The sequence below is a fragment of the Pseudopipra pipra genome, chromosome 21 (genome assembly GCF_036250125.1).
Source record: "Pseudopipra pipra isolate bDixPip1 chromosome 21, bDixPip1.hap1, whole genome shotgun sequence".
NCBI lineage: Eukaryota > Metazoa > Chordata > Aves > Passeriformes > Pipridae > Pseudopipra > Pseudopipra pipra.
Genome location: NC_087569.1, coordinates 4,092,140 through 4,113,363, shown reverse-complemented (window position 1 = coordinate 4,113,363; position 21,224 = coordinate 4,092,140). Strand labels below are relative to the sequence as shown.

Genomic DNA, 21,224 nt, shown 5'->3' with positions numbered 1-21,224 from the left:
CTTCTGCAGTCTGCAGAGCTAAAGGGACTCCAAGCACTAGGGTCACCCTTTCCTTGCTTCCATGAATCACTGGGTCAGAAAATGGGGCTGGTGGGAGCCTCCTCCTTGTGCAAGACATGGGCAGCTTGGTCACTGCCTCATTCCAGCCCTGTCTCGTTCCAAATCACTTACAGGGCAGAAATACCAGACATTTCCAGTCATTTGGAGTTTGTGCTGAGCAAACCAGTGGCCAAAGCCCATGGCCAGCTTGCAGCACTGTCACAGCTTCCCACCAGGCTACCCGAGTGTCAGAGAGGAGGGACGGTGGCCAGGTCCATTTTTTCCCACAGCAACACATTTTCCAAGTTTCTCCAATAAAACCGGCACGCCAAGGCCATGAAAAAAGATTTCCTGACACTTGTGGATTAATGGGGAAACTGAGAAATACTCAGATGGTTCAGGCTTTCCTAACAAGTCACCTCTCCACCCAGTCAGGCACATGGGAGCAAAGCTCTCTGGCAGATCTGGAGCTTTCACTCTCTTCACCAAACCACCCCAGGGCTCCCTCCATCAGAAATGCTTTTCCTGCATCCTGGCTTTGTAATTTTGCACGGCCCAGAATTTCTCACTAGTTTACTTAAAAACAGGGGAGGAAAGAGCAAGAGAAGAAGAGGAGACTGACTGCATTGGCATCTCCAGGTGTCTGTCTCAACACCACATTCCAGCAGGAGGAAACGCTCCATGGAGAGGAACCCCTGAAATAACTCTGCAACACGGCACCTCTACACCGGTGTGCTGACAGAAACCAGGTTTTCTAATTACCACCACACCAAGAGAAGCCCTGATCCTTACTGACCCTGGTCATGCAGTGAGGAACCTCGGGGCTTCCCATAAACCACCCTCCCTGCTCACCTTCCCATTCCTAACACGACACGAGTCATGGGCAGCAAAGCCCATCACCCCAGGACGGGGACGGAGCAGCTCAGAGTCCTCAGGGGCTTCAGAGCATCCCCACTGCACCTGCAGACCCCGCAGGCCCCCGGCACTCACCCGGCAGACGGACATCTGGTTGGTGGTGAGGGTGCCGGTCTTGTCGGAGCAGATGACGGAGGTGCAGCCCAGGGTCTCCACCGAGGGCAGGCTCCGGACGATGGCGTTTTTCTTGGCCATGCGGCGCGTGCCCAGCGCCAGGCAGGTGGTGATGACGGCCGGGAGGCCCTCGGGAATGGCGGCCACCGCCAGCGCCACCGAAATCTTGAAGTAGTAGATGGCCCCCCGGAACCAGGAGCCGCCGTGGACGGGGTCGCTGAAGTGGCTGATGTTGATGACCCAGACGGCGATGCACACCAGGAAGATCACCTTGGAGAGCTGCTGGCTGAACTCGTCCAGCTTCTGCTGCAAGGGTGTCTTCTCGGGCTCGGTCTCCACCATCTGGTTTCGGATCTTCCCGATCTCGGTGTACACCCCCGTGGCAATGACGACCCCCACGGCCTTCCCAGCTGCGATGTTGGTGCCCTGGGAGGGAAGGAAAGGGCCGGAGTGGATATGTGGGAATGAAACCTCTCAGCCTGAGCAGGGAAATGGGTCACTTGATGTGAAAGGAGAACATGAGATCTTGGTTAAGGGAAAAAATGGGACATCCTGGGGTTTTATATAGACCCACCCTGAAGAGCAGGAGATCCCTCCTGAGAGCTCTCACCCCTTGAGGACTTGACTTCTGCCTGAGAAGAGCACGAGCAAGGAGGAAACCCAAACTTTCAATAGCTCCAGGCTCAACCACAAACCTTTTCCTCATCCACCCTACTTGACAGAAAACCTGTTTTAATTGCCTACAGTATTTAAGGGCATCATGTGCCACAGCCAAAATGAAGTTCTAATGAAGCAGCTTCTTATTTTTATGGATTTGGGGCTCTTTTAATGAATTCAGGTCCTTCTCATGCATGCACTCCCTTTTACTGCTCAGACATCTCCCATGTCCATCAGCCTCTTCACCTTGAAAACCACGGGAGAGGTGGGGATGAGCGTAAGTGACTTACAGAGAAAAGCATGTTCTTCTTGTCCTGGTTGACAGCCCGAGGGTCAGGGATGGGGTCAGCATGTTTGATCACCGACACAGACTCCCCTGCAGAGACAAGAGGGGACAGATGGACCATCCATGTTTCCTCTCCAGCCTCCACTCAACACCGTATAAGCCTGGATCACAACTCCCACAGCATTCTAGAGCAGCACTTCATCACCAAACCATCCAAACATCCCTCAGGGGGATGTCAAACCCCACGTGTCACACAGGAAAGCCCCAGGCTTTGTGTTTTGCAGGAGGGATGCCCAAGCACCGACCGCATCTCACCTGTGCTGCGACTTTGAGGGCCTGGAGAGGTCCCAGCAGCATCTAAATCTTGCTCTCCCACCCGTTTCCCACCCCAGCAAAGCACTTATCCCACTGTCAGTCCCAAAAGCTGCCTCCAGGAGGATGGCAGAAGGAAGCTGCCCCTGCTCCACCGTGCCCACACGCACCTGTGAGGATGGACTGGTCGACCCGCAGGGTGGTGGAACGGATCTCGATGACCCGGATGTCCGCTGGCACCTTGTCACCAACTGCAAGGGCAAGAGCAGAGCAACCCCATCAGGTGGGACTGGCAGCACCTGCCAGCCCAGGAACAGGGATAGCAAACCCCAAATGGAGACCCACCATGTGCAGGTGCATGGCAGCACCCAGCCTGCAGCAACGAGGCGTCCAGCCCCTGGCAAAGCAGGGTCCTGTCCCAGGATACCTCCTTTCTGCATTTAAAGCTTAATTAAAGCATATTTTTGTCTGTCTATAATTTATAAGCCTCCCCCAGCCAATCCTAGGCAGAGCCTGGCTGCTGCCCAGTGTCGCCTGCTCTTCCACAACCACATCTCTCCTATTCCCTGCACTCTCATCTTGCCTCTTCCCTGCAAAAAACCCAAAACATCCCCATGCTGGAGCAGCCCAAGCTTCCTAAAATACCAGTTTTAACCCTGTTTCAGAGTTCTCTGGGCTGACTGGAAGCTGTTGACAGTGGAAGATCTTCTGTGTCCAAGACAAACAGCCATCCCTGTGTCTCCTGGCACGGCACAGTGGGCACAGGTGAAAGCCTCTCCATCCACTGCCAGCCGCTCAACACCACCCTCTGAGGCACAAGTTCTTCCTTAAAAAACCAATTTAAAGCTGCTTTTCCCAGCAGCTTTCTTCCTAGGTTTCTTCCTCCTGGCTCTTGCCCCTGCTCTGTTATCGGCTGGACACAACCGTGCTCCGACACTTCGGAAATACTGAGGCTGAGCGAGCCCTGGCTCGCAGCCCCTCACACCACTTACACAACACCGCTGGCTTGGCTGCTAACAACCCTCCCAAATCCCAGACTTTAACGAGTACTTCCTCCTCGGGCTCATAAACCACCCCCCCCCCGAGCAGCAGGAGGGGACTGGCACTGCTCCACCACCCAGCCAGTTATTCCAGCTGCAGATCCCAGCGCTCCGGGATGCAACGTGCAACATCTGCCACCCGGCCAGACCTGCCCTGCTCCTCCTCACACCGATTTGGGGGGGGGCTGAGCTCAGGGGTGCTAAGCACAGGTACCCACAGCCCCCCCAAAATACTCACTTCATGCACAGACTCAGACTTTGCATCTGTTCAAGGGAGCTGGATCATGCTAAAGGGAGAAAAGAGCTCCACTTTTTCCCTGGGAAAGGCAGGAGGGTTTGCAAACATGAGCTAAACCTGCAGAGGAAGACTCTGCAACACCCAGGGACAGCAGAGCCGTGGGGGTGGCACCTGCTCCAGGGAAGACATAGCATCCCAGGAGGTGGGCAGATGTCCTGGTATGGACCTGGCACTGCCATTACCAGCTACTGCCCACAGGCTGATCCCCTGAGCACTGCAAGTGTCCCCCACGCCAAAAAACGAGGGAAAGAGAGGAAAACAGGTGGCCACAGCCACTGGCATCGCCCAAGCACTGCAGGAGCAGGCAGGGGGTGCAGCAACCAATGGAGCTCCCACAGTGATGCCCTGCCTGCACTTTTTGGGAAAGGCAAAAGCTGCCTGCGCTAGGACTCACCTCCACGGCCTTGTTACCAAAGGGCAAAACCCAGCTGGGTTTAAGCAGCCTGCCAACTTCCAAACACCCTCCCCTCCCCGCCTTAACACAGCAGGTTTCCTGCTCCCTGCTGCCAAATTTATTTCATTTGCACATGCAAACAAACAGCAGCCAGTCCCTCCTGCTGCGCTGTCACACTGTCCCCAGGGTGTCACCTGGATGCCCACCGCATGTTCAAAGCTTTTGCTCCAGGTGTGCTTTCCTATCAGGCACCCGACAGCATCCTCCCCACTTGCCATAAGCTCCTCAACCCACAATTTGCTAATTAATTTGCTAATAATTTGCAAACGCCTCCAGAGAGCTCAGCTCTTTCCCTCCCGGTCGCGATGCTGATTGTGCCATTAAAAAGTAGTATTGGGCTGTGTGCACTTGATTTGGGGAAAGATGGCAGGATTTAATTAATAATTCATTAATTTAACTGAAGGCCAGGTCAGCAGCTGGAGTGCATTGCTGGAGCTGGTTTGGGAGCACCGCCAGCTTGCCCAGCTGAGGATCTGGCCAGCTCTCCTCCGCTTGATCCTCCCTGCATTATTTTTGTGTTCATCTTCCAGCTGAATCCCAACTGGAAGACATAAATAACAGCGAGCTGGCTGGGTGCAGGAGGGATTGCAGCATGTTTCCACCAGCAGGGCCACGAGGAGGAAAGGAGAGGATTAGTTTTGTGGCTCTGGGGATTTACAGCATCGTTTAAGGAACAAACAAAATGGGATAATTGGAATGCATCCTCCTCGGCTCCGGTGGGGCAGGCGGCAGATCCCCAGGAATCCTCTGCTGAATGAACAACCCCGACAGAAGGGCTGGGGCGTAAAATCCAACCAGGGAGGCAAAAGGCCCCTACAGCTGTTCCTCTCTGCTTCTCACCCTCCCTGGATAAGCAGCCCCAGTTCCCAAGGAAGCCTTCCCACACAGCACTGAACGGCAGAGCACCCAGCTCCAGCCCTTCACCCACGCCTCGGCCGGGGACGTGTGTGGAAGAGCCACTTCCAGAGAGAGGAAAATTAAAAGTTCTTCCAGTTCTTCCAGAAAATGGGGAAACCCTCCCGAGACACAAAACCTGCGTCAGAAATGTACGCTCCTTTTTTTTCTTTTATCCCTTTTCTGCTGCTCTCCACTGCCCCATGTTCAGGGCGAAGCCTTGACAGACTGATAAGCCTCAGTTTTGGGGCCCGCCCAGCCAGTACCACCTCCCCATCCGACCCTGTGCCCTGAGGTGATGGCACCCTACCTGCCACCTCCACGATGTCCCCGGGGACAATGTCCCGGGCGCGGATCCGCTGCACCCCGCTGCGGTCAGCCCGGATCACCTTCCCCATCTCGGGCTCGTACTCCTTCAAGGCCTCGATGGCACTCTCGGCGTTTCTCTCCTGCAAGCAGAGAGGAGCAGAGCTGGTGGTGGTGGAGTTGCTGGTGCCAGAAGGCTCCTTCCCCACCCAGTGCAAAGACAGGAGCACCCAAACCCCAGCCCCAGGTTTGGAATCCACTTGCACTGTGGATGGGGCAAGGGCCGTGTCTTCTTCAGCTGCTGCGAAATGTTCCCCACTGGCTTAAATCAGACCAGATCCTGGACAGTGCATGGCCCTTTGGGCTTGATTTTCTCATTCCTGGTTTGAGAAGCAGCATATCCCACCCAATTGTATTTTTCCCATCCAGCAACCCCACCTCAGATCAAGCTGCAGATAAATAAATGGCTTTAAAGTGAATACATACAAGAGAGAAGCATCCCTGGCTGAGGCATTTGCTCATCCCCCAGGAGGGACACAGCGAGGTGAGGGGCAGCAGCCACCATGGCTTTCTGGTGGAGGGGGCAAAAAGCTTTCCTTGGCAAATGCATTTGGCCCTGGCCAGGACACAAGCAGTGTTTGCCCGGGTAAGTGCAATACAGGCTTCAAACTGCAAAAGTTGCCAAAGAAAGACTGAAGGAACAAGACAAGAGGCAGCCAACAACTGAGCACCTGTGCAGGGGCAGCATGGTCAACATGAAAACTGAGCCTTTGGGAGATGAGTATCCAGTGGCAGGAAGCAACCAGGCCTCTGAATGAAGTGTCTCAGCCCTGTGGAGCAGAGAGCTGGGGGTGCCAGGGGGCTGAGCCTCACCTGCCACACGCCCACCACGGCGTTGGCGATCAGGATCATAATGATGACAATGGGCTCCACAAACGCCGTCGTGGTCTCCTCTCCTTCCTCAAACCAGGCCAGGATCTGGTGGCAAGAGAAGGAGCACAGCAGGGTTCAAATAGGACCAACATTTTAAAAATGGAACATTTTAATTCAAGAGCCAACATGTGTTGTTTGCTGGAGAGAAGACAACCTGGAGGTGGCCAGACCCACATGGCTTGGGTAAAGTATGGAATTGCCATATCCCAGTGCTGGTGCTTAACTCAGGTGCCTCCACTCCTCTGCTGGGATAACCTAAGGCATCAAACAAGCAGGGCTGGAGAAAACAGCCATGCAATGCCTGGAGGAGTGCTTGCACCAGGAAAGCATCCATTTTTGTGTAGTGCACCCACGAGGACACCAAGGCCATGAGCAGACGAGTGGGGAGACCAGGCAGCAGTGCAGCCCCTCCTGGGCAGAAGGCAAGTGATGCCACCTGAGTAATGGATGCAGCAAGAGCAGCTCTGCAGAGCAGGGACTGACCTCCTGGATTCTACCACCCTGAGCCCCCTCTCCATCCCACAAAGACCTCATACCATAACACGAATGAAGCACACACATAAATATTTCCACTCCATTTAACTGCTCGTGGACCTGTGCTGTGTCAACACAGCAACACCTCTCTGCTCTGCAGGGGCAGCGGCACAAGGACCTCTGGCACAGGGCTTCACTCCTGCTTTATCTGCATTCACCTCACTGCATGTTGTTTTGGGAATGTTTTAAACCCCACAAGGGACCAGCCTCCCTCCTTATGTACCCATGAGTCATATCTGAAAGGAGGGAACAGGAGTCTCAGCTTTGCCATCCCACTGCCAAACAGCCTGACTGCGCTCAGAAAATCAGTCACTCTCCAGCAGCTCAGTGGGAAACGTCTCCTCACGCAGAGTTGCTCCCAAAGTAGATTGTGGGCAAAACTGAGCTGACAGCTCAGTACTGGGGCACTGCAAATCAGGCTCAAATCATCAGCCTGGAACAGCCTTGGGTGAACAGAAAGAAGCCTGGGGAGTTGTTTTATACCACTTTTGGATGGATCAGCATTAGAGAAAAATCCTCCAGTCCCCTCTTTAAGCAAACTTAGTGACATTGTCATTATGCCCAAGAAACCACTGCACTGCTGCTGCATCTCCTTCATCCCACAGGCACATTCTCCCAGTTCCTTTGCTGTTTGGATGCCACCTGGGACTGTAAGTGCCCTGGAAGTTGCCCACCTCGAGCCCAGGGTACTTACAAAGGACAGAAAAGCTGCCATCAAAAGGATGCGGACGAGGAGGTCTTCAAACTGCTCCAGCACCAACTCCCAGAGGGACTTTCCTGGTGGGAAAACACGAAGCCAGGCACAGTCAGTGCTCAAAAGAAACCCCAGAAGACAGATAATTTAGACCACTGAGGCCCTAAGACACACAGGACCCACTCCCTGCTTGCCTCAGGCCTGCTCCAGTGCCCCTTGGCCATGGGCACTGGTGAGGACATCCAGCCCTGCAGTGGGGGGGTTCCCTCTAATATTAAAAGGCTTCCATTTCTGGCGTTGCCCTGGTTTTACTATGTCTGTTTTTAACTATGGAAACCAAATCCTCCTGTATTTCTACTCACAGAGGCAGCCTCGCCACCACAGAAAAGCTCTGCTGTCAGCCCAGCTTTCTCTGGGATTAAAGCCAGGACTAAAAGACCCCAAAGATTCCCCCTTCCTTGTCCCCAGCACCCTCCACCCACACTCAAGGCATGTCCTCTCACCTCCAGCCCATGACTTACCTTCTTCTGCAGGGAGCTCTGTGGGTTTTCATCAACAGCACAAGGAGTGCAACGTAGCAAAAAATGACAAAAATAAAAGATTAATTAATGGTTTGGGCTTTGACGAGTAATCTCTCCCCCTATGCCCAGCATTCCACTCAGTACCCCAAAATGCAACTTGTTTTGCACATATTCCCACATCAAGGCAGCTTGTTCTCAGTCCAACACCAAGTAAGCAGCCCTGGAAACATCATTTCCCTGCTGCAAGTGGCTCCAGCAGCATTTATTCCTGCACTCAGCCTGCCTAAAAAAATACTCCTCAGCAGCTGCCCTCTCCAAATCCAGGACACAGAAGTCCAACCATCCCATAAAATGCCCTGCCAGAAACCCAGTACAGCCCCGCTGGGGACCATAACTTTCAGACCACATTTCCTCTTAATCAGCTGCACTTTACAGCCTGCAGTGCTCTAGGAAAGGACTCCAAAGCTGATGCTCAGCTGCTCGAAGCCATCCTCCTGAATCCACCTCGGTGGGTGCAGAGCCTCCATTCACTCTGCTCCCAGGCAAACCCGAGTTCAGTCACCTGCACAACCTGAAAAAACCCCAAGGGCTCCCAAACACCCACTGGTCTCCTCAAGATTCCCACATCCCCATGAGGGACCATTACCTTCACACACCACGTGCACCGTGGGGTCCCACAGCCACTGGGCAAAGCACAAACCCTGCTATCCACAAGGGAATCACTCCTGCATCCTCACCTGGGCAGCACTGTAAGGTTCTGCTTGCAGGGAGGGCTCAGGAGTGACCCCCCTGGTTTTGGCAGCTGATGGGTGCTTGTGTCCATTTGCACCCACTAGAATCAGGGAGTGGTTTGGGTTGGAGGGACCTTAAAGACCATCTCACTCCAACCCCTCTGCCATGGGCAGGGACACCTTCCACTAGCCCAGGTTGCTCCAAGCCCCGTCCAACCTGGCCTTGGACACTTCCAGGGATGGGGCAGCCACAGCTTCTCTGGGAAACCTGTGCCAGAGCCTCCCCACCCTGCCAGGGAAGAACTTCTTCCTTAGTATCCCATCTAACCCTGCTCTCTGGCAGAGGGAAGCCATTCTCCCTTGTCCTGTCACTCCAGGCCCTTGTCTAAAGCCCCTTTCCAGCTCTCTTGGAGCCCTTTAGGCACTCCTTGAAGGCTTCTCTTCTCCAGGCTGAACAGCCCCAAATCCCTCAGCCTAGTTCTGCACCCCACAGGGTGGCAAGAGGCAGGTGGCAGTGCTGGTTTAATGGTTGGACTCAATGATCTTGGAGGTCTGACCTCAATGATTGTATAATTCCATGATAGAACAAGATGTTTCTCCAACTATTTTTGTTTCTGGGAGGGAATAAGGGACCACATGAAGTTCAAGGTGTCCCATCATGGGATGAAACATGGGGCTGTCTCCAAGCACCTCCAGTGGGGAGCCCTGAGCAAGAGCAGGAAGTGAAACCTTCTCGGCTGTTTTCCATCACCTATTTTCATTCAGAGAAATGAAAAAAAAAAACCAAACCAAACCCACCTTCACTGAACAAACCAGTGAAAACAAGAAGCCTGGCCATGTTTACACTTCAAACTGCACCAGCTCCTCAGTGCTCACAGACACACTCACTAGGAGTTGTTTTAAACCCACGTCCTCCTAGATAAGGCTACTCTGATTCCCTGCTATCCTAAAAAACAGGCTGGGACGTAATGTCTATAATTATTCTTATAGCAAAGATTATATATATAATCTTGGAGCAGCTTCAGCGTTTCAAATCGCTCCAGAGAGGGTGTCAGAGGAGGGTGGCTCTTGTCCCTCTCCCAGCCAGCTCCTCTCCACCCCCGGCTTCCTCTCCCCAGCCCAGAGAGCCACCGAAATTAAAAGTAGACGAGATCTGCTGCTGCTATTTCCATCCAGGCTCCACTTTTGAGGGTGCCAAGGTGTGAGGTGAGAGGGCTGGGGGCAGGCGGGTGCCCCGGGGGAGGCGGTTGGGGCTCCCACAGCTCTTGGCCCACTGAGGTGCCTGAAGGGTGAATTTCCACCCCGAGCAGCCGCCCAAAACGCGGTGGGGTCCTCCCAGTGCTTCTCCCACACGGTGTTTGCATGACGAGCGGCAGCGGTGCCCCTTGCAGAGCTGGGACTTTGCATGAGATCTTGATTAAAGCACGAAAACAGGTTTCTGTGAACTCAGGAAACACGTGCGCTGGGGCAGCCAGCCGAGACACCGCCGGGGACAGCAACACCACTGCTGTCACCCCAATGCAGCAACGCTGCTGTGGGCACCTCCCAAAAAACCCCAGTTTTGTGTACTGTGAGAATCAGGCAGTTCCCTTCCATCAGCGACTCCTTCCACCACCACGTAGCAGCTCAGTGCCCATTTTGCAACAAATACCGAAAGAAATAAGGCAGAAAGTCCCAATAAACCCAAATTTTGGGGTCTGAGTCGATCAAAACCCACCAGAAAACAGGAAGGTTTGGGGCTGACGCCTCTCACTTCCAAAGTCTCACTAGAAATAAGAGGGTTTGCTACTCATCAAAACACAAGTTCAGTGTGAGTCAGCCCCGTGGCACCAGGCAGGGCAGCAGAGCTGGTGCCATGTCCCATCTGTCCGGGAGACCCACCGCAAGCCGCAGGCAGGGAACCAGCAAAATTCCAAATCTGCAATTCCCTTCGGACAACGTGGTGAGTGCAAACTGGCTGAAATGGAAAGTCCTGGCTGGCACCTGAATAGCCCCTTTCTTTGGCCAGTGGCTCAGGGCTCAGCAGGGAGATCCTGCCCTGGGCTCCCCGATACTGCAACACAAATGCAGTGACACCACCAAGGGTAGAAAGTGATGGTGGTTGCTCAGAGTATCCCAAAATCTGCAATTCCTCTGCTCCTGCTCTTCTGCATCACACCTCTGGAGAGCAGAGCCAAGAAAGTGGAAATACCCCAAGAGGGCAATAGGTGCCTGGATGTCACAGGCCCATTCCCACCAGCAGAAGAGCATGGTCCCCTCCAGATTACTGAGGCAGCCCCAGCTCCACCACCCCACAGGGCTTTGCCTTGTGGGGGCACAAAACACAGCTCCAGGGACTGCTGAACACTCACAACTTGCTCTGAGCTTGTCACGTCACAACATCTTTCCTCGCTGTGCCATCACATGGTGCCATTGGCCCATGCTGGGCTGCAAGAGATCAATACAAGATGCTCTGAGGGCACGCAACCAGCCCGGCCACCCCGGGCAGACGTGGGGCTGGCGTCGGGCTATTTTAGCAGGAGGTTAATCTCCAGCTCCTGCCAACTCAAACAGGGCTGGCAGCCCACGGGCTGGCGCCTGCAACATGGCAGGGCACGGTAATCAGGTGATGAAAAGGTAAATAAACACGGGTGCCACCCACGAGCGAGGTGGCGCGAGAGCCCCCGGGCACTGTGACAGCCTCCGTGCCCCCAGGGAGACCCGGCCCCGCTTCCCCGGCCAAAGCAAACACTCAGACTGGGACAGGGTGGCATTGGGGGCGCTTTAAGGAAATGTTTGAGTTTCTCCTGCTGTAACAGGATCAAAACTCCCTGGAGCAGCACAGCCCTACAGCAGACAGTGTTTCTCCATCGCACGCCCGGTTATCGCATCCCCCTCTGCTATGGGGGAAACGGAGGCACGAGGTGACACTCTCCAGAGCCAGTGCACAGCAATGCAAACCCTGGTGTGACCCAGAACAGCAAACATCTTGCAGGGTGAACACTGAAATACCATTTTCCCCCACTATTTCAGGAGCTTCCTTGGGATAAAATCAGATTTCCCTTACGGGAAACACTTCTGCCCCAAGTGATGTGGGAAGGGTACCGGCATGGTGCCCAGTGAGAGGATAATGATGAGCATCACACCCAGGCCAAGCTTTCTGCTCCAAGTAACTCCCTTGAAGCTATATTTCTACGTTATGAACTCATTTTACTTTTTTTTCCTGCCTTTAATTTCTTTTCCCATATGCAAGGAAAGGGAAATGGATGTGCAAAATAAGGGACGCATCCGATTCCCAGACTTTGCTGACAGGCAGGAAGAAAGCAGTGAAAAGAGTAAGAAAAACCCTAAAACAACCCCAGCTGGGAGAGCAGCTCCTGCTCCATGACATAAAGCAGGAACCCAGGCAGGGCTGCTCTGGGATCTTTCCACCATCCTGAAAGACACCAGGCAGGATAAACTGTTATTTTAACTGGCTGCCTTTCCCAGGGCCGGCTGCACGGGAAGGATCCCATCCTGGAGGGACGTCTGCTCTGCCTCATCCCTGGTGACAGCCAGCACCACACACCACCAGCGCTCCACAAAACTGCTGGATTGCACCACCAGGACAGGCTTTGCCGGGGTGTTTTAGCACACACACTCAGCCCAGCACGTGCCCGGTGTAAATCCCACCCAGGGATGGAGGTGTGAGGCTGCTCCTCACCCTGCACGGTGGCACTGGAGCTGCACGAGTGCGAAAACCAGCGAATTAACCCTGGGTGTTTTAGTGTTATCTAGGATGACAAACACTCAAAGCCAAATGGTGCTCATGCTCCCTGATGTTCCCGGAGGACAAAACGCAGTTATCTAAGTGCCTGGCTGTGGATGACTTAAATTAACCCACATGGTTTATGTACAGCTCCACGCCTGAGCTTCCCGAACGCCGCTGCACCCCTGGGGCCTGTCCTGCACCTCCTGCCTCACCTGGGCTCCAGCCACACACTGGGGCAGGAGGTGGCTCCACTTGGGAAGAGCAGGACCTTCAGGGTGCAGCTCAAGGGATGTGCTGTGCCTGCTTCAGCTTCTGCCCAAATCTCCCTCAACCCCTGCCTGCCCTGGCACCCCTCTGCCTGCTGGAGCCAAAGCTGCCACGTGTTATTGCACCAAGATGGGGAGCAAACACATCCCCCCAAAGCTGAATTAGCCTTTTACCAAAAAGCCCCATACGTTAAACCCCAGCAGCCAGGCAGCCATCTGGATCCCAGCAGGGTAAGGGACAGCCCCGGGGCACCCCCACGGCAGAGGGGTGACTGACCCCAACCACCCACACGTGGAAATCTCATCCCTGGGCAGGCACAGCTGCAGTGTGTGCCATGGGAGCCCCTGCAACCTGAGGAAAATAGGAATTAACCCTGCATTAAAAAGCACCTTTTGAGTGCAGGCACAGCACTGGGGGCAAAGAATCACATAATGGTTTGGGTCAGAAGGGATCTTAAAGATCATCCTGTTCCAACACCCTGCCATGGGCAGGGACACCTTCCACCAGCCCAGGTTGCTCCAAGCCCCGTCTAAGCTGGCCTTGAACAGTTCCAGGGATGGGGCAGCCACAGCTTCTCACCTGTGCCAGGGCCTCATCACATTCACAGGGAAGAATTTCTTCCCAGTATCCCATCTAACCCTGCCCCCTGTCAGTGGATGTGGCATCCATCCCCATCCCTGTGCTGGGTGACCACAGCCAAGCTTTGCTTTGCACCACAACCCGCTCCCAGAGGATCTAGCCCTTCCCATGTCCTCCAGCACCCCCAAGGTGCTGGTCCCAAAGCCAGGGGTGATTTTCCTCCTGTGCCTTCCCCTCTGGAGCGAAGGAAGTGGTGGCTCTGGGTGTGCTGTGGGTGGGGGAGGCAACTCCAGCCCCAGCACCTTATTTGCCTACTGCCTCACAGCTGCTTTTTCCTGTGTGCCAGGTGAGGTTTGGTTACACCAGTGACAGCCTCTCACTGGGGCTGCTTCAAAAGGCATCAGGAAGATAAAAGGAATGAGGTACAACCCCCCTCCCACGGCAAACACCAGCACTTTGCTGTTCCCGTAACTCCCCGGCACTCATCCCTGCTCAAGCCCTGCTCTGCACTTTGCAAAAGCCCCAAATCCTCCTGGCTGGGGGATCCACGGTCCCCAAAATAAGCAAATTCAGGCCAGAGGAAGCACAGGGGATGGCAGCAGCCTGGGGCGGGTGAGCAACACATGAGGACGGATAGCAGAGGTTTAAGGGCCAGAAACACCCTTGCTGCTTTCCAGGCCATGTTTTAGGGTAAAATGATCCAACCATTTTCCTCGCTGGCACCTGGACGCCGTCAATGGCTGGCAATAAAACCAGCCCCAAAAATTTCTGGTTTGGGTCACAAGGCTTCCCGTGGCAGACAGGGCTCTGGGCCAACTGCTCGTCCTGCCCTCCCGCTGCTCTTCCAAACCCACCAGTACTGAACCCAGCCCAGCACCACCGGCCCCTCCAGGACAGGGACAGGGTCCAGGGAAGAACAGAAGCATCAGGCACCCACAGCCCCGCTGCTGCAGTCGGAGAGGGGAAGCTTGAAAGGCTCATTTGTTCCTTTTCTGGCCAGCTGAGCTGATCTCAGCAGGTCAGGGAATAATAAACACGGTTACCCTGGATGTGCCCCTCAGCAGCAGCAAAGAACCATCCCAATCCAGCCCAATGCCATCTCCTTCTCCCCACAACATCAGCATGTCCCCATGCTGAAGGCTGAGCCACAGCCACCACATCCCACTGCCCAGGGAGAGGGAATCAGGAACAGAGGTGGGAGTGTGGCATCAGACCAATGGTCCAAGAAGCTGTGTGAAATAAATAAAGAAAATCTCACCAATCCCACCTCAAACTTCCCTTCCTTTTTTCTTGGAAATGGCTCATTCCCGAATCATTGGGCAACACAAGTTTTCCTCTGCTGTGGTGCAAGGGGTCCCAGCATGGGGTCACAAACCCTGGCTGGCATCCTCCTCCCATGACACAAGGAAAAGCAAATCAGTTCCCTGCCAACATCCCACCTCCTTTTCTTAACGCCAGGAAAATAAGGGGAGAAGATTTTACCCATTTTCCCCCCCAAAACGAAGCTGCCACTCAGGCTTGCCCTCCAGCACCCACCTGGCGCTTGGAAAAATGCAGCCTTGTGGAAATTCTGTGGGAAAAACTGGGGGAAACGGGACTGCAAGTGGTGTCCCCTCATCCCTGTCCTCATCAGCACCCGCAGCGGATCTCGGGATCGCTTTGGGAGTGGGAGGGAGCGGGAGGGAGGAAACCTGTGGCTCCAGCCAGGGATGGATTATTTGAGCAAACTAAAAGCAGTGGTTTGTTCCCTCCTGCACCAACGCAGTGGAAAGAATTTCCAGCTCCGGCTCCCGGGTGGAAAAGCTAAAAATCTGCATTTAAATAGTAACAGTTTTGGAAAAATGAAGAAAACAAACCAAAAACCCCACAACCACTACAGGAGCTGGAATAAAATAAAGCTAAAGGTGGGGTGGTTTTTTTTTTTAGTTTTGGGGTTTTTTAGCTTCTCCCCACCTCTGCTCCGAGTAGACCCTTTCCATAACCACAGGGAAAGCCAAGGGAGGGACACTGCCGTGTTTGGGAACCTTCTGGCAGAATTGCCACAAACCCAACTTCAATATACTCTCTTTTTCCACCCTGGAGATATCATTTTATTTGCTTCTTTATTCCCCTAAGCCTTTTTATTTTTTTTCACCTGATTTCCCACTGTAAATATCAAGCAAATTGGGAATTTTTGGCCCGTAATGTTTTCTCACCCTTTTGGGCTCCGCTGCAGCCCTTGGCTGCTCCCCACATCCCAGGTGAGATGCCCCCGATGCCACCCTGAGCCAGCAGAGTGGCTGAAAAGCCCCAGCCAGGCCAGGGCAAGGTGTGATGGTGGATTTGTGCCCCCTCCAGACACGCTGGACCATCACACACCACCGCAAACCGGCCGCTGGCAGCGAGTCCAACACCCGGCGACAGAAAACTTCACAACATTTTCCTGGCAGTGCTGGGAAACAGTTTAGGAAACCAACCACAGGGAGCTGCGGGGGTGGCAGTGCCAGGAGCCCCAGCGATGCCCCCACTGCCAGGTCAGCTCAGACACGTGCCCAGCCCTGGGAGGATTCAAACGCCCCGGGGGAGGAAAGTCAGCCCCGAAATTGGGCTGTGCCTTTCAGCTGAGTTCTGCAAGATTTGGGGAAGAGCAAGCTGGGGCTGTGCTTGGGATTTCTTTTTTTTCCCCCTAAAAAAATAGGGAGGAAAAAAAAGGGATATTGGAGCTGAAAAGGCAGGTAAGGAAATCAGACTAGCATGCCTTTGCAAAAGAGGAGGCATTCACTGCTGGGAGGAGAGATGCTGCTCAGCACACAGCAAATCCTGCTGTGCTCAGTGGGGGGAACAGCATCCCCCAAAACTGCCTCCCTGAGGACCAGCTCCCATATCCCTTTACACTGAGACAAGCATTTTCCACGAGGCTGTAAGCAATCACCAAGGATATCAACTTGCATGGCATGGAAAATAAACCAATAAATAATAAAATGAGTAAGAAAAATAAGTTATAAGTTGTATTGTAAATGTAACCAAAGTTGCTGAAGCGAAGCCCCAAACCTGTAACATCAGTTAAGAAAGGAAAAGAAAGAACTACAGGATACTGCTTTTAAATCCAAACAGCATCTTCTCCCCTCCCCTGCCAAGATGAGGAATCTGCTCACTCTGACCCCTCCAAAAGCTGATATTTTAATTGCTATGTTTTAAACAATATGTTTTAATCAATCCTGCTGCCACCTGTGTATTTATGGATCAGGAAAACCCAAGCTTTGCACACTGGGGTGAAAGGATTCCCTGCCCCAAGCTTGGGGCTGCAGGGAGCCAACTCCATGTTCAAAGTGCCAAAGGAGGGAGGGGGTTGGAGTACTTTTTCCATTGGTTTGTTTTCTGGAGGAAATGCCTTTGCCACGGCAAACCTGTGGGAAACTTGAAAGTTTGAACGTGGCATCTCGTCCCAAACCATCTCCCATCTGCTGGTAAATAAAACCAGGATGATAAAACCTATCCAGTGTATCCACAGGGCAGAGCGTCCCCCGACCCACAGGGTGCTAAAGAGCTGCTTTTAACTCAAACTGAGATAATCACCATTAATTTATTTCACAGAACTCCTTGCCCCAGCTGACCTGCCCCCACCCCTCCCCTTGCTTTTTCTGGTATCTGTTCTCAGAGCACAGTCTATTTTCAGCAATCCTCTTGGATGGGTTTTCATGGAAAATGAAGTCTACGCTGCCCTTAGTTTAGATTATATCAGAAGAAAAAAATTTCTGTAGGATAGAAAAGATCTGTTCTTCTGGATGGGAAAGAGGGGTGAGTTGGACAATTAATACTTTTCATGGATGAACTCTCTAAGGTCATACATCTCTGTGTAATTGAAGCAGATCCTTTCCTGGAGTGAGATACTCAGAGATCCCTGGAAACATGAGTCCCAGCTAGGGTTTTTCCACAATCTCCTTCCAAATATGTACAATATCTGTGTGCAAGTCTATAAGGATGAAATATTACATATATATATATATGCATATCTACATACACTTGTGTATAAAAATAAAATCTTTTATATATGTATACATACAGGGATATCTATATATATTTATGTCACAAAGGGGTGAAAAAGGGAAGAATAATGTGAATTAGGCTTTTGTAAATAGAAGAGGAACCCCAGAAAAGGCCTGAGCCAGCACAGCAGAGCAGCCCCATCTCCTCCTGGTCACTGCAGGACTCCCTCTCTGGAGGGAAGCAGAGAAAATCCCTGGTCTCCAAAACATGGAAAAGCCCAGAAAAACGGCAGAATTCCAAAGGACACGGTGACCCGAGGGGAACCCTCTGCGGTGGCCGGAGCAGGAGGACCAGGAGCTCAGCTCCATCACTTCCCCTCTCCCGACCGGGATCGCGGCTCCATCACTTCCCCTCTCCCGCCCTGCACTGCTGAGCCAGCCCTTTTCAGTTTTATTTTTCCACTCGCTCCCCGCATATTCCTTAAATTAGCCCTTCTGTTGACTTGGAGGTTGCAAAATGGAAAAAAAAAAAAAAAAAGGAAAGTGCAAACAGGCAGGTAAAGGGAGGGTTATCCCGACCCCGGCTGCCCGTCTCCCGGGAACAGGCGGTGCCTGCTCGGCAAACTCCAGCTGAGCCGATGTTTCACAGGGCGAATCCCTGGGGATTCGGCCACTGCCAGAGGGGCCGGAGCCACTGCTCGGCTCAGTTCCTCCCCGACGAGCTCTGGGCTTTTGCTCCCCGCGGCAAAGGAAGCAGAAGAGAGAATCTCCCCCACCCACACACCCTTCCCAAAAAACAACTGATTTTTATCAGCGACAAGCGGCAAGAAAAACTGTTTCCAAACCAGAAGAAGAAAAAAAAAAACAACCACTAAATAAAAACTAAAAAAAAAAAAAAAAAAAAAAAAAAAAAACCACAAAAAACACAAAAAAACCCAAACAAAACAAAAAAAAACAAACAAAACAAAAAAAACCCCAAACACATATAGTAAAGCAAATCTCTAAGACAAAAAAACACAGGTTGCAAGCACTCCGGGGGTTTTTCTCCAGAAAGACAAGTTAAAAAAAAGAAAAAAAAGAGGCATTTTGGCCATCCATCCCGTCACGGAGGACACGGACCAGCCGTGGGGACGGGTCCCTGCACAAGGAACAGCTTTCCCACCCCCTCCTGGGCGCGGCGCAGCCCCGGCCGGTGGCTTTGGGGACCATAGGAGGCGGTTTCAGCGGGATGGAGAAATCCCGGGAGCGCCGGGGCTGCCCCGCGTCCCCCGACCCAGCCCAGCCCTTCGGGCCGGATCAACTCCCGGCCCTTCCCCGCCTCCCCCCGCGCCGCTGTAGAACACACGGAGTGGTTAAACAGCAGGAAACACCCGAAGTAAAAATACCGCGGGCAGGAACCCAGGGGCACAGGGGACAGGCGAGAGCAAGAAGCGGATTTCCTCCCCAAAACATCGCACCTCCGACGGGGACGGGACCCTGGAGCGCGGCTGGGCCGGGCCACCAGCACAGTGTCACCGTCCTCGAGTGCCTTCACCCTTCAGCTCTGGATAGGGAAAAACCAGCTTTTTATTGTCTGTGGTTTGTTTTCCCCCACAGAGGAGTCTTTTTGCCCAAAGGTAACTTCCAAATATTAATGTGGGGGAAAAAAATTATATATATATATATGTACAATCTCAAATAAAACATATATATATATAAAACCTCAAATGGGACATGAATATATAAAATCTCAAATGGGATATATATATATATAAAATCTCAAATGGGATATATATATATATAAAATCTCAAATGGGATATATATATATAAAATCTCAAATTGGATATATATATATATTAAAATCTCAAATGGGATATATATATATAAAATCTCAAATGGGATATATATATTAAAATCTCAAATGGGATATATATATATTAAAATCTTAAATGGGATATATATATATATAAAATCTCAAATGGGATAGATATATGTATAAAAAATCTCAAATGGGATATATATATATAAATCTCAAATAAGACATATTATCTCAAATGGAGCATATATGTGTAATCTTGAGTGGGATACACATATATATAATCTCAAATGGAACACACACACATATATATAAAAAATATCAAATGGGACATGATACATACATTAAAAAATCAAATAAGATAGGAGTTTATATTTATATATATATATATGTATAGATAGATATATAAAATATAAAATCTCAAATGGGTTCATGTAGGACCACAAGGTAGAAGCCAGGACTTGCATCAGCACATCCAGCAGATTTCTGAACATTTAAATTTTAGGAGGATTTTGATGATCGGAGCAGTGGAACCTACATTTAGGGCTACTATAGGTCTACACTTCAACAAGAGGTGCAACATTTCAGATTTCAGCCACCACAGGTCACAAACTGATGCCATCACATGCCCTGAAGCACCTGATGCCTGGGGATGTGTTGGACCAGGCCAGCACATGGGATCACCACCAAACCACAGCCTGACCTCAGGACTCGCCACCTCTGCGGGTGAGAAAGAGAAAAGGCTTTTACAGAGTGATAACGAGCAGCCAAACCTCAAAAACTGGGAGTTTCCCACAGAACACCAGCAAATACCAGTTATAGACACGAGGTTCATCGCTGGCAAGGATTAATTCAACTTCTCTTCAACAGAGCAACCCTTTGGACTCACACCCGACCTTTCTTTCACAACATGACTGGCTCGACTCAGGCGAGTCACCCACCGAGCCCCGGCCTGGAGAAGACCCATCAGCATTAATCCTAATGGGAATAAGGAGCCTCCTGTCCCAGCCCTGCTCCTGGATGCTGGCAGAGCAGGCAGCTGCCTGCAGCCCTGCCTGCGAGGGGTTAACCGCCCACGGAGGAGCCTCTGGCGCACACTCACGTCATGGAAACACTCAAGTAACCACAATTTTCTCTATTGCTTTTTGGCTCCGGTTTTTCAACATTTCTACACTTCCAGCCCAGATCTCTGCTACCTGTTTTCCAGCGAGGTAATTGGTGCCGACAGCAGCTCCTCTGAGCAGCTGGGAATTTATTTTTAATATAGGTTACTGTTATACTTTCTGCTCCCAATTACTACCGACGCTGAGATATAAAAAAGATCACGACTCACAATGCTGGCAAAAAAAAAAAAATAATTATCAGATGCAGAATAATAAACAGAGGTGGGCTGGGGGGTTGGTTCTTTCTGGGGTTTCTGGGTATTAATATTGCACTGGGTTGGACTGAAGCCCCACAGAGCTCGGTCCTGCTGCCACCCACCCACTCACCCCCAGTGGCCACAGGCCCCTCTCCTCCATTCATCCCTTCCTCTTTCCCATCCCACTCCTCCCAGTCTCCTCAGCATCAGCTGTTTCTCCTGGCCAAGGTGTACTGTTTAACCAGGAAGGGCTGCCTTCACCCCATCTGAGATGCCAAGGGAGGTCATCCATGTGTGCCACAGGAGAACCAGGGGAAGGAGAGGGGAAAAAGGAGGGGGGAAAAAGGATAAAAGAAAGAAAAGATTAAAAAAGCAAGCAGAAAACTCCATCCCTCTCCTGATAATCACGACCTGCCTTAATATTTCCACCCTGTCATCGAGACTGCGAGTGCCAGGAATGCTCCCAGGAAACATCAACCCAGCAGCTCAGCTCCTGGTCCACATCCCACTCCCAGTGCCTCCCCTCTGGACCGCTCTGCAGGTGGTTACTGCACTAACCCACATCACCCCAGCCAGCCCAGGAGACAACAGCCTTGCTTCTGCAGCTCCACTGGTCATGATCAGCAGAGAGAGAGCCCAGATGGGCTTTTCCCAGGGAAAAAACTGAGTAGGAGTTCTAGAGCATCCTTGTGCAATGTCAGCACCCAGACACCCAGCATCACCTGACAAAAGAGGTTTGCTATTCTGCTTTTACTGCCCCAGTCCCCATGGAATACAGCTCAGGTATTGCTCATAACTT

General features: G+C 52.1%; 1 protein-coding gene across 2 annotated transcripts in view; it reads right to left on the bottom strand.

Annotated features, from left to right (window-relative positions):
- The window catches only part of ATP2A3 (ATPase sarcoplasmic/endoplasmic reticulum Ca2+ transporting 3), a 52,500-nt gene that overhangs the window by 25,027 nt on the left and 6,249 nt on the right, over positions 1 to 21,224 (bottom strand). For both annotated transcript variants that reach the window (XM_064677750.1, XM_064677751.1), the window contains exons 2-8: positions 7,998 to 8,015; positions 7,477 to 7,559; positions 6,189 to 6,293; positions 5,320 to 5,458; positions 2,494 to 2,574; positions 2,016 to 2,101; positions 1,030 to 1,494 (exon numbers count right to left, since the gene is read on the bottom strand). In XM_064677750.1, the coding sequence (XP_064533820.1) occupies positions 1,030 to 1,494; positions 2,016 to 2,101; positions 2,494 to 2,574; positions 5,320 to 5,458; positions 6,189 to 6,293; positions 7,477 to 7,559; positions 7,998 to 8,015 (977 nt within the window). The remainder of the gene's footprint in view (positions 1 to 1,029; positions 1,495 to 2,015; positions 2,102 to 2,493; positions 2,575 to 5,319; positions 5,459 to 6,188; positions 6,294 to 7,476; positions 7,560 to 7,997; positions 8,016 to 21,224) is intronic.